The following is a 13,400-nucleotide window of genomic DNA, read 5'->3' as shown; positions in this document are numbered from 1 at the left end:
CGTTTAAATCCGAAGGAGTGAGTGAGAAGACTCAAGTTCGAATCAGAAAGATTCGCGTCGTGGTGGACTCGGGCACCCGCCGATGTTGCGGCTGAGAGTACGTGCCTCCCGGCGGCTTCCTTTGCCCGCTGGACGGAAGGACACTGGCAATGATTAATATACATGCACTGAAACAAGCATACAAACTGCTGACTACCATGGCAAAACATGTTGTCAAGTATTTCAGAATTGCATGTAACTGTATTCATAGTGTGCCACGTTACATTTACTATCAAAAACTTCGCTTATGACTACGTCTTTAGAATCGCACCCAGTTAATGTTACACAGAATATACATATCTTCAAGAGCAAGCTCTATTTCATTCTCAACAAAAAACGCAGTGTCTCCACATATTTATGTTGTCATTGATGGCCACGTGTGCTCTTTATCATCGATAGGACCCTATTAATGAGTGTTCTTGTGTGCATCACACCTTCCGTGTTCATTTAGAAAGTGAACATTTGCTGTAATTCATGGTGCCCATAAGACTGTGCGCCATACATTGTGCCATATATTTGTACTGCTGTCGGTGTCAATGTTCCGCCCATCGAGCTCAATTGTGACGTTTTTTTTTTGTAATACATACGTCCATGCTTTCTATCTTACAGGTGAGAAGAGCATCAATCCATGTAGAGAAGATAAGTTCTATTGTCCAACTAAGTATCCTCACACTTGCCTTCCACGTTTCCTCCTCTGCGATGGTCATGAAGACTGCTTCGGCGGTGCTGATGAATCTCTTTGTGAAGGTGAGTATAGGAAGGGATAGCGGTGTGGTAAACATGCGACTTCCACGAGTTCAATATTAGTTGACAACTTTCGGAAAGTATAACGTCATTCATGACAATTCTCACGTTATTCCCAAAACTTTTCTTGATTACATCTTCAGATGTCTCGCTTGGCTTATTAGATAGTTGCTCCAATACACTAAAACACAGCATCAGGTAATGCAATAAATAATACGCTTTTGTGAATTTAGCATTAGGTAAAAGTTTTCTTTGGGAGGGGCGGTGTGGGGTGAAGAGTGTTCACTTTTGGCGGCGTTCACGAGTTCCCAGACAGCTCTCACTTTCTTCGAAGGAGGAATTTCAGTCTTAAGTATTCACAAAACTTCCAGGGTGACACGCAGTATCCCCCGTTATTGGCCACTGCATCACGACAGACTCTAAGACGCTGGTAGCTATGCGCGTATCCAGAGAATAATGTGAAACTTAGTGGCAAGCGCAGGAAACTTCGCACGAAGTTCGAAGCATACGCTCCTTCTGTAGCCTTCGTATAGCCGTAATACTGTGATAAGGTGCGCTTCTAGAACGATGGTGCCGCAGCATAAGAAATGCATCACAGCCAAGAGATCGTTCTGCTTGTGGCAGCGTTCATCAGCACGATGGACAGACAAGTCTATTTCCTTTGAGAAATTTCCCCTTGCACCAGAAGGTTGGCGCCGAAGAGCCACATGGATTGCGAATCTCCGCATCGCAAAGCTGCTGCGAGTGCAATGGTGTGTTCTCGAAGTTTTGCCGAGAGAGTTTCATTTTTTTCCCAGGGGAGGCTGGGCTTGATCTTAGTGTGAAAAAAAAGTGGACCTGCTGCTTGTGCTACAGTTGAAGTAACGCCCTGTGGCGAATTTCAGGTTCAGCGTGTGCGTGTTGTGACATGTACTTTCATGTGCTAGCCGCTGTCGTAACGCAGCTTCTCATCTGAATACAGCAGAACTACTTTCATGCCTGCCCGTTACGTTCGTTTTCCCGGCGCCAACCTTCGCAATCGAGAACACAAACAATGACCCAAAAGAGTTACGCTCATCTTTTACCGGTTTATGTGTTCGCGGAAAGCACATTTTTTCCCACTGACGTTCATACGTCGCCAAATTGCGATCGTATATGATGCGGTTTCCTGCAGCTATATACCATGTAAACAATAAAATGCGCGAGGCGCGCGCGATCGAGAACAGCCTATAGTTGGCCGGTACCAGCAAATCTTCTCCCTTGTCGTTGCACGCGGCATCCATAGCTATCACCGCCAATCGTAGTGCGATAAGCATCTTAGCCTATGTGTTTCCCAGAAGGTGCTGCCGTAGGAAGCGTAGCGCACGCTTTTAATAGGTGATAACCGAAACGCTGCTGCAGACTGCGATCGTGTACGTTTTCCTACCGCTAGATCCCATGTGAAAAAGAAAAGGCGTGAGGTGCGCGAGATCGAGGACAGTATATAGCTCCCCGTCTCACGTGAAAACGACGGCGCGCACAGTTTCTTATTCCGGTACCACCAAATCTCCGCCCGGATCGCCGCACGCTGCGTTCACAGTTACCAGCGCGAAACCTATTGCGATAAGCATCTTATCTGTTTTACTGCGCGTGGTGCGTAGCGACATTGGTAGCGTACTGCGCACTTTTAGTAGGCGACAATTCAAACGCACCCGTGTTTCCTGCTGCAGGCGGCGTAATATGGGTATCACGTTTCGCTTTGGCTGCATCCGGCATCGCCCACCAGATCTCGTTCGTTTCGGTTTCCCGTCGCCCTCTTTAAAATACCAAGCAAAAGGAAAATAACAAAACGCGTCTCGGGCCGCTCGAACACCACCAGCTAGATGCGCGTCCGCGTCTCGTGCCACTACGATCCGCACGACGCTTCGCAGTATGTAGATGTAAACAATAGTTGTATCTCTCAAGTTTTTAAATATTACTTCGGATCGTACGTTTTCCTGGTTAGTACGTTTCTTTCGCCTTTTTTTAGCGTATGAACGTGGTTTTGCGGTAATTGTACGACACTCAATCTTTGAACGAGGCTCTTTTGTCGGATACATGCGATGCACAAAGTGGGACCACGGCAAAGTCCAAAATACAACTTGCCTTCAAAAATCTCAACATCGGAGTTCCAGGTGCTGCTAATAACGTTGGTAAATCGTTCTGTTCAAGCACTACTTGCATATGCGCCAGCATGCAAAATAACTATGGGGTGTTATAGCAGTACGCCTTCTTTGCGGCCTCGACATGCTAGCCAATGAATTAGTGAAAATTAGTAGGAGCTGATATGAAAATGTGTAATTATAGAAGTATCCCATATGAGTATCTCAAGCAGATGGGCATTTAAGAGGTGAAAATAGTTTTGGCCTGTTAAATTGCAGAATGCTTTCGTTATAGAGAAATGAGCAAAATTAGTTTAGATTCATGCAAGAGGTCAGTTAGCATCCATGTAGATATCAACATTTTTCCCTTTTATTAGTTTACACCGCAGCCATTGCTCACGGTACGAGGATAGCAGCGGTAATCAGTCATGATGTGACCGTGCACGAAAAGCCAAATTTGGACATGGTGCACAAGTGTGTTTCATTTGTAAGTGTATCCTTCGGACTCTTTTTGTTGCGGTAGCAATTACATCGACACTCCAAGCGCATTCCTTCCGTCGGTGTCGTCGTCACCGTGAGGTTCCGTACAAATTCGAAGGGCGGTAACACCATCGCCGGAAGTCGTCCTACGCTGTATGTGCGAGAGAAATACGACGATTACGGCTGAATCTCACACGCGCGAAAGGGACAGAAGCTGAGAGGAAGTACGCCGTCTTCCGCGGCGTGCTAGGCACCTAACGTTGCGAGTGACCGGAGAGAGAGAAGGGTAGGGGCGGCGTTCTACTACGGCTGCAACTGTGCATGTGATGGCTGCGTGCGGTCGTGCGGCCGTATCTCGAGAGCGACCTGCGTTGTGGAAAAGTCTAGTTGTGCGGGCGGGTCGTACCTTACTGCGTGCTTTGTGTTGTCGGCGTTCACTCTGCGCTGGAGCAATAGGTAGCACGAGTATCGCTTCGCTCGCTGCTGCTGCCGCGTTTCCTCACGCCACCGTTTTGACAGGGAGTGTCCGCGGTCATCGAATACAATGTGTTCATGCTTGCTGTGCGCGCTGACAACATTCTTTTTACTGTAGTTAACAGGCGAGTGTTTTCATGTTGATATGGCCGATAAAAGTACTATCCTTACTTCGTATGTCAGTCTGGTAATTTGGTATCGCCATCGATGCTTCGCCTTTCGGGTGAAACTGCGACTTTTCTGGGTTCTCTTGTCTGCAAGGAAAACAATCGGCAACCTACTGCATATGTCAAAAGCCTCGTGTTCTGACGAGATATCGCGCTTTGTGAGATCGCATCCCGAGAAGAATATAAGAGCCTTTTTAATTGACAATACTGAGTTTTACTAGTCGTTGCCTGATGACGACATAATAATTTATGTATAAGGATTACCACGTTGACGTGGCAGCCCTGAGACCTGACGTCTGTGAGGGCACTTTCTAGCACTCTTACAATATTATTTGAAGTCTGACTTCATTAGGTGCGAGAACAGTTGCTATTTGCAAACGCAGGATATGCACAGGATGATGTATGGCCTCAGCAGTGAGCGATTTGTTTCCGTCGCACCTGGACAAAAGACTAGCCACTCAACTTCCACATAAGAAGGTGTTCAAAGGTTTTAGATATATCGATGATATTTTTGTTTCGTTTAGATAGGCACACATCAGATTTAATTGAGGAGCCTCTAAAGTACTGTCCATCGCTGAAAAATGCTTAAAATCTCTGCTAATTCTGCATGAACTACCCAGCAACACAAGCATCCGGTTCCTGAAGAATGTTTAAAAGCTCTGCTAATTCCGCATGAACTACACAGCAACGCAAGCATCCAGTTCCTGGGTATTATGTGCATACTTACTGACAACCATTTGGGCTGGTGCTGTGAACCACGAGCTAGAAAGTCTATTCCTCTGTTTATCTCCACAAATTAAAAACTCATTAAGAGGGCGATCACGCATCTCTGTTTTGAGAATGCTTTGGTGAAGTGGTGTTCACACTTTTTGAATAGCAGTTCCAGCCAGCTACCCACTCATGTTTCTGAGGTAGGTCATGTGCAGCACCTCTTGGTTTCCTCTTGATTCTAAGCTGTAAAATATAGTCACTTTGGCGAGCGTCATACCTTTGTGCTGTAGTACTTCCTCGATGGCAAACTAATCCACCCCCGGCCCTCTAGGCGCCTGCAGCAGTTCGTCACTTCAACCAGTCGAAGACAGCAAAATACCTCTTTAGCTTCCTGGGATTGTTTTTCTAATTTAGCTTTTCGTAAAGGGCTTTCATTAAGGACGCTCACCTCACTACTTCAGAAAGTCAGATCGTTCATATGAACTACCGTGTGCGAGTCTGCATAGCGCCAACTAAAATTTCTGCTCACTTCAGGTTCAATGTTGCATCACTTTGACGCTGAGACCGAACGAAGCTTCCCACGGATGCTAGTGACGTGTGCGTTAAACAATACTCATAAACGTACATGGCAGGCGCCAGCAAGTAATTGCCTACACAAGCCGTACTCTTACCACGGCTGAGCGGATTGACACCGTAGCCGAATTTGAATTCCTAGCGGTAGTCTTCGCCACACTCTAATTTCGATCGTATTTGGCCAGCCGCTACTTCAGGGTGGTGATAGACCACCATTCTCTCTGCTGATTGATTGGACTACGCAGCTCATCTAGCCGATTAGCTCGGTAGTCTTTAGGTCTTCAAGAATACGACTTTTCTCTCCATACAAGGCGGTTCTATTACATACAACACCGATGCTGATGGTTTATCTCGCCTTCCGTCAGCAAGTACGCTAGTGACCGATGTTGACGTAGATGAATACCTCCATGCCATGCCCGCAGAGTTTCCTGATGCCATTGCCTTCAAGTCTGGGGCAACGCATGACCCTTATATCAGAACAATTCTTGACGCCGCTTGGTCATCAGCACAGGACTCACCTTTCATTCTTTTTTCAAGATTTATTGTATAAAACGGATTTGTTCTGTTGCAGCGCTCTTCTCCTCATGATTCCCCAGACATTGACGCCTATTACCCCTCGTGCCATGCACGATGATATCATGTCAGGCCACCTTAGATTTCCTCGGGCACTGCATCGAGTGCGCCAGCGTTCCATTTGACCTCTGGATGACAACGCAGCAATACGTTTCCCGTTGTGCCATTTGTCAACGCCATAAGCAGTCAACGGCGCCTCCTGCAGGTGCCTTGCAGCCAGTTAAGCCACCAACCTTGCCCTTTGAGTGAGTTGCTGTAGATTTGCTATGTCCCTTGCCCAAGTCTACTACAATGTGTCGCCGAAATATAGTGTCGACTATGTGACCCGGTGTACTGAGACGGCGGCGCCTGCTTCGGCTACAGCAGAAGACGTTTCATCTTTACTGCTGTACTCCGTCATTATCCGTCACGGTGCTCCGCACATTGTGATTAGTGATTTTGGACGGTAGTTTACGGTGGACGTTGCTGAAGATCTGCTACGCCTTTGTGGACCTAATTACTGGTACTCGACACCTTCCCAGACACACACAAACGGCCTCACTCAGCACACGAATCGTACCCTGACAGACATGCTTGCCGTGAATGTCTCGACAGATCACAAAAATTGGGATTCTCTTTTACCATGTCTAATATACGCTTAGAATATTGCCAGTCGCGTAGTGACAGACTATGCGCACTTCTCTGTGCCCGCCGCCCACCAAAGCTCTATCGACACTATCCTTTCATGGACCCCACATGATGACTCTTCAGTAGGCCATACCCTATGTCGTGCCGAAGAAGCGCGTCGAATGGCTAGCATCAGGACACTCTCCTCTCAAGACTAAGCCAAGACACGTTACGACGCTCGACATACGCTCGTCATTATTTGCCCCTGGGGAGTTTTTTGGCTTCTGACACTTGCACGGAAACAAGAGGCTGTACACGAAATATCTGTCAAGATACATCGGCCAATACATCATACTTTCTCGTTTGAGTGACGTGCCATACGTCTTCGCAAGAGTGATTTTGCAGAAGCAGCAGTCACTGAAAGCCAAGATATGCATGTTGCCGGGCTGAAACTGCACCACCATAGGGATATTTAACCAGTCTGCCCTTGTAGAAGCTGTCATGCTGCGCAGCGGTGCCGAAGGCAAAGAAAGTTGAGGAATTCGCGAGGAGCTGGCAGCTGCCTGTTGGCATTGAATGACCATCCTGTCCCTTGCGCTACGCTAACCCTCTAGCGTCTTCTAAATGAACTCATCCTATCTTTTATGATATACTCATAGATCCTTATGTAATATTTCAACATGGATAACGAACAAAAAGTCGAAGTCTACCAGATACTGGCAGACAAATGAAAGCTTGGCTTCTATGGCTTGATAGCTATGACCACTTAGGACGTTTATGCCATGGAATCATTTATGAAAGATTTTTCAGTTTTTCGCCTGTCTTATCAGGACCTAGTGACAACAGAGATGTCCTATGAATATTCTATGCCCATCCCATTCCCTGCAGAGTAGCATGTAGGCAAAAATATGCTGGCAAAACACTGTGGATTTTCAATAAATAACTTTCTCTCTCTCTCTATCTCCACTGCCAGGAAATCGATATTCTATAGATGTGCCGTATGCTTTGTGACCGTTGCTCACGCGATCGCTTGGCTGGACTTTCCGCGTTCTGAAGACATCACTTGTACACCGGCGAGGGACATCACGGGCACATAATGTGTACATATGCGGACGTATGCTAGCGCCTTTTGTACAGTGTTTGCTGTAATGTCTCTTGCGTTCCAAGCAGATGCTGTGTGACCGATGCAACACGCAGAGCACACGTGGCCACATCAAGAACAGATACGTCAAGCGCTTACGTTATACACGCACTCACAAGTGCAGAAGTGCAGTATACTCCTAATTCTACTCGGCTTTCCACACCATGAATGTGCCTCATTGAACTAACTAAACATTTCAAAGTAAATTGCACAAGGAAATTCGCAAAGTAGGGCCTACACTCGAGCTGCAGACCTGCAAAGCTTCGAAATGAGCTTCGAACATGCACGCGTACATAATTCTGATACAAGTAACCTCAAAGGCAAAGACTCTTGAAGCACAAATATTCGTATGTGTGCCAAAAAAAGAAAAGGTTCATGTGCAATACTGTTGGGATGGTCCGGGTAGGATACCCAGAACTGAACGTTCAGTGGATGTCACTTTTGTATGTTATATGTTGTACGAACATTAAGACATGATTCGGATGTCCTACGGACAAAGTGTTTTAACTGAGGATCACTTTCCTCGATAGTCTCAGCAACGATGACGCACTGCGCCTCATAGGGGACCGAAACCCATGCCTCAGTGGCATTGAGTATCCATTCATATATCCGATAATGTGCATGCGAATGTGTTCGTCCAGTACAAAACAGCCTCTCCCTCCAGCGGTCTCATCGAGTGAACTTGCGCTGTTCCTGCCGATGTCGTCACCAGAAAACTAGAGAATACACGTCAGGAAATTTTCAAAAGGATTTCTAAGTGAAGTTAAAGAACAAAAAATGTGTGAGAGGCTGCGGACAGCGCAATAAATTGGTCATGCGAGCTCGTACTATTTACCGTATTTGTTTGATGCTAATAAATGCAGGAAGGAAAGTAATGCTAAAGCATTTTATTACATTTTTATAATCGCGACATTACTTTCATGTGGCAGTCATCGGTAAATCTAATGAATTACGTTTTTTCAAACGAATAATTGAAATTGATCTCGCTTTCCTTTTCCTGTAACTTGTGCAGGTTCGCTAGTGACCTAAGTCAGCATGAAAGACGTTAAACCTAGATGGTTGGACGGACGGACGAACAGACAGAAAGACAGACATCACAAGGAATGCTAATCGCAATAAACGGAATATCAGCATGTTAAATGCCATTCATTTTTTCGCCAGTGTGCCCTGACTCCTACTGCCGACATGGCGGCATCTGCTCATGGACACAGAACAAGCGGAGCCCAGTTTGCAACTGTACCGGAGGCTATGCGGGAGCACGCTGCCAGTACTACAGGAATAGTGTTTTCGAAGGAGACAAGGATGCAGTCAAAGGTAAACGCGTAGAACATAAGGCCTGCATTAACAGAAATTGATATATTCGCAATGTAACCTTTCCGGGCAATGTGCTGAACACTAGTGCAAACTGGTCTCATAACGCACTACGAAAGCGAGTTGCCAATATGGGTGTAATTTGTTATTATCGCATACTAGGTACGTTCGCTCATCTAAGCTAAATAAGTAATCGACACCGCGTAAGGAATACATGCCGTGTCACTGATGAAATCGAGGATAAGGGATTCAGTTTCATGACTGTATTCATGATAGAATATTTCGTCTGTTTCTTTTTAGATTTACTGGCCTACCAAGTTATAATTTGTCTTGTGTAAATGCGGCATCTGTCTTATATGTGCAATTGTAGGGTCATAAATTGACAAATCATAGGTGCAAACGCTGTATTTGCATCATGAAGTCATATTTACAGTGATCTGGCTCAAAAACTGTAATGAGTTATAGTAATAATTGGAAGAACCCATTAGGTTAACAAGCCTTTATATACTTACATAAGGTGACACATTTTGATTCTCCTTCAAGTTAAACAGCCTGACAAATACTTTAGTCTTATTAATTCAGAAGAAATTGTAATGCAGTATGCAACAGCCCACTGTTTCTTCAATTCCTTGAAGGTACACATCTAAAGTGGAAGGCCACGAATCTTTACCAAGAGACAAATAGTTGTCAACTCTTCATTTCTTGCTTAGAAAGCCACTTTCATAACATCCCAGTAGGTTTTCTGTATACAGTTTAAATGTATCTCAAAATAAAAAAAAATTCTGCTTAGTTGGACTGCTTCGTCCTCTAGTCTTAGTAGGCTACTTTTTCCCTATACGGGGGCATTTTGCTGCTGTAGCAGCAAAGGGCAAGTTATGCTACGTGCACTAAGCGCTATTTTTTTTCTTCTTTAGCATCAGGCAGCTCTGGCCCCATCGTCACCGGAATTTTGGTCGTGTTGGCCATAGCCTTAATTGGAACTGTGATTGCAGTCATCATTATCAGGAGACGACGAGCAATGATGTAAGTGTTTAGCGCGGACTGATTGTATCTTTCGTTTTATCGGTTCCGACCGGTGCTTTTGTGCAAGAAGTTATGAGTTTCCTTCATAGAATGACATCCCCAGTGCTATACGGTACTGCGAACTTCAGAAAGTATGCGCGCATTTTTACGATACTATTGCGCACTTCAAAAAACCTGATTTGTTTCTATGGTTTAGGAAATTTTGCAAGCTCTGGTCTTTTTTGGGAAGACTAACTGCTTACCTGGTTGTTCGTAGTTACCTGTTAAGTAGAATTAGAGCTAAAATAAACACACATAAAACACAGTGCTGGTGTTTGTCTCCCTTTTATGTCTGCATCTTTGTACACTAATGTTCCTAAACAGGCCTTCACAGTGGCACAAAGCCACTTTTGTTCCAGAAATTTATCTCAATACCGTCGCATTAACTCCCCTAGCGTGAGTAATATTTTGCTGCTATGCAAGAGTGCGCTGATATAGCATCACACCTTGCCTACTGCTGCTTAATGCCACATGAATTTCGCATTATGGCAGAAGGTTCATTTCTTTTCTAAAAATATGAAACAATGATCCTTAATTTCTCACTACGATTGTTCTTGCTGTATGGAATCAGCTCAGCAGTTATAGGGTTTTTTAGCTGAGCAGAAAGTCACAGCTTCGAGTGCTGCTTACGTGGTAGCAGCACAATTATGGCATAAGAAAACAAAAGTTTCTGTGCCATTTATATATTGATGAAATAGATTAATGGTAAGATGAAGCTTATTAACTTCAGATGATTAAAACTATTCCTTGACTAAGTCGAATTCTTCGTGCAGGTGAAGCTTGGGACGGAAAATTCTTTTGACTGTTAGCGTTTTATGTTAATCTTTGTTATTCTTATCCCACTGCAAGCCCACTTTTCACAAGAGTTTTGTTTTTCAAGTTTTTTTCTTCTGACAGAAGATGTAGTAGCTTAGTGTTGTGGAGCACGTTCTTGAATCAACTGTATGCAGTGAGCGTAACTTAAAACCTTTATTGTAGGGGCTCGCACGAACTCCTCCGCAGCGCTGCTTACGATGTTTCCAGGGAGGAAACAGGTAAGCTCCTAATTGTGCAAACCTTACTTTCAAAGCGCTCCTCAGAACACTTGAAAAACACAGACATTTCAAAACACATATAAAAAACAAAAAAGTTTTTTTTTTGCGATAGTCTACCACTAAACTACAGTCAAAGCTGGTTAGTCGCATTAACTGTTTTTTAGACATTGTTTGTCCAATATTGGCCAATTAGAGCCTAAGAACGAATGGTACGTCGAAGCGAACACACAAAAAGGGAATGCTTAGCAAGCTTTATACGCAGCTCTTCGAGCGTCCCGAGGCCTGGTGTGCATTTTCTGTTATCAATTTTTCCCGTATATATACTTTGTTATTTTGGTTACCAGAAAACCATAAAACCAAATTCTATATTGCTGCAAAGTTATTGTAGTGAGCACGCCAATGTGCATTACATTGTACATTGCCAAATATATTATATTACCCATATTATATTAGACAATATACTGGTCAGTATACTGAAGACTGCCGATATAGCAAGAAGTCTATTGCACTCAGCGGCCAGATTTTAGTTTCCACGTATTCATCGAATCATCGCAACCACTGAAAGGGTTTTTGAAAACACATTGTTACTTACGTAATAACCAGTACATTACCTCGCCTTTGTGATGAGCGCTGTTATGGAAGTTCGCGCTAAGGCAAATCTCCCATTCCGCCATTTCAAAAGCTCCTGCTTTGGCGAGAAAAAAGCCCACGTTGTTATTACCCTGTCGATTGTCCTACGAAACAATAAAATGATTTTTCATAGTGTCAGCGGTGTCTCTCAGGCCGCTGCAGGCAGTTTTATAATGTGCGACAAATTGTACAAATACTTCAATGCTGGGCCTTAGCAGGCCAGACTACCAAATTGGTCATCTTGTAGAGGCTTGGGGCTCCAGATTTCTGCTAAAATGCAACATAAATACAAATGAGAAGTAGTACTGTATGAACCAGTTCCATGTTGTGCAATAAATTGTGGTTGGATCTGCATGAAGAAAAAAAAATTACGTATTTCATGACCTTATCTACAGTGACGTGTAAACGAATAAAAACTACACATCTCAACCCTTGTAAATTTTTTACGCAATAAGAGAATTCAGATAGGCTTTCGCTACAAAATGTAAAAAAAGATAGTTCCATCTTTGTTTGCTCTTGTTGTGTTAAAGAATTATTCTGCCAAACACATGAGACGAATTGTTTCAATGCCCTTTTCGCGTTTCGTTTTCATTGGAATTTTATTCTTGATTCAGCTATGAACGTTGATGATCTGTTCGAATTTTAAATTCCTAAAGCACACTTACGCAGTGAAGCCTGTTCATATGCACGCATGTCGCGAATTAGAAACAGTGTACAGGATTTTTAATGCTATAATATTTAATAGGCTAAGTTTTGTTCGTAAAAATTCGACTACCTTATATGATAATATAAATATTTTGCACAATACTGCCTTATGCGCAGCATTTATTTTGTTTTTTCTTAATCTTTTCTTTTTCAGAATTTTTTGGCTGACTGGAATTCTCCCATCGCAGTAGAAGGGCAGTGAAAAGAAACGTCGCATGGCATGTACAGCATTCGAAGTTGTTTTTGTAAAGGGCATTCTATAGCACTGTGTAAAAAATAAATAATATTGTACTAACAAATTACTTCTTTTTCATGCACTAGCTATACGTTTTACAGATGGTCTACTAACTTTGTTTATTCTTTAAGTTTAATCTTTCTCCCGCTTTAACGCGGCGTAATTGTCAAATTCGCTTATATTTATTTAGGTGACACGTAAGCGAAATCGCGAAATGTCGGAAGAATACAACACCCGGTCCGCTCACAGTTTATCTACTGTCTGTGCTTTTTTGTGCCTTTTGTGGCAGAAAAGGCAATGGTTAGCGAACATTCGATTTGGTTTGTTGAAATAATAATAAACAATTGGTTTTTCTGGCATAAGCTCAAGGGATGGTCAAAGAGATGGCAATAGTTATATCTGTAAACAGGAAGCTTTAGCTCAGGAGCTCCAATCAGAATGCACGGGATTGCAGAAATTTTAGTTAACACGAAAATGTTTTCCGCTGAGCTAGAGAGAAAATATGCCCCATTCCCGTGCGTCACACAACCATGTTCAGGCACACTTTTCGGCATTCCAGCTGCAGCTGCGACGTCCAGCATGCAATTGTGACTGTTATTCTTTGTGCGTTTCTACAGTGCCATTTGACAAACAATCAAATAAATCCTTGCGTCCGCAGACGCAGTGTTGTAGCAGTGGTCTTCATACCTAGCAAACATGTGAAAGGTAAATGAAATATATAAAGCAGACAAGCGATTTACCAGCATCCCTCTGAAGGTTGTGTTTGCTGGTGTGCAAAACGGCAATTCTACTCCATGGCGCTATGCTCCGTCTGTT

General features: G+C 43.8%; 1 protein-coding gene across 3 annotated transcripts in view; it reads left to right on the top strand.

Moving 5' to 3' along the window:
* The window catches only part of LOC135909438 (MAM and LDL-receptor class A domain-containing protein 1-like), a 269,210-nt gene extending 256,579 nt beyond the window's left edge, over positions 1-12,631 (top strand). For 2 of the 3 annotated variants that reach the window (XM_065441393.1, XM_065441392.1), the window contains exons 61-65: positions 649-786; positions 8,769-8,921; positions 9,833-9,941; positions 10,959-11,014; positions 12,504-12,631. In XM_065441393.1, coding sequence (XP_065297465.1) covers positions 649-786; positions 8,769-8,921; positions 9,833-9,941; positions 10,959-11,014; positions 12,504-12,517 — 470 coding nt within the window. In that variant the 3' untranslated portion in view covers positions 12,518-12,631. Of the gene's footprint in view, positions 1-648; positions 787-8,619; positions 8,691-8,768; positions 8,922-9,832; positions 9,942-10,958; positions 11,015-12,503 lie in introns of those variants that run through there. The other variant, XM_065441394.1, reaches the window with a different exon arrangement.
* The last annotated feature ends 769 nt before the right edge of the window (positions 12,632-13,400 follow it).

The sequence above is a fragment of the Dermacentor albipictus genome, chromosome 3 (assembly GCF_038994185.2).
Source record: "Dermacentor albipictus isolate Rhodes 1998 colony chromosome 3, USDA_Dalb.pri_finalv2, whole genome shotgun sequence".
Classification (NCBI taxonomy): Eukaryota; Metazoa; Arthropoda; class Arachnida; order Ixodida; family Ixodidae; genus Dermacentor; species Dermacentor albipictus.
The sequence above is the reverse complement of the archived record's forward strand: the minus strand, read 5'-3'. Positions and strand labels throughout refer to the sequence as shown.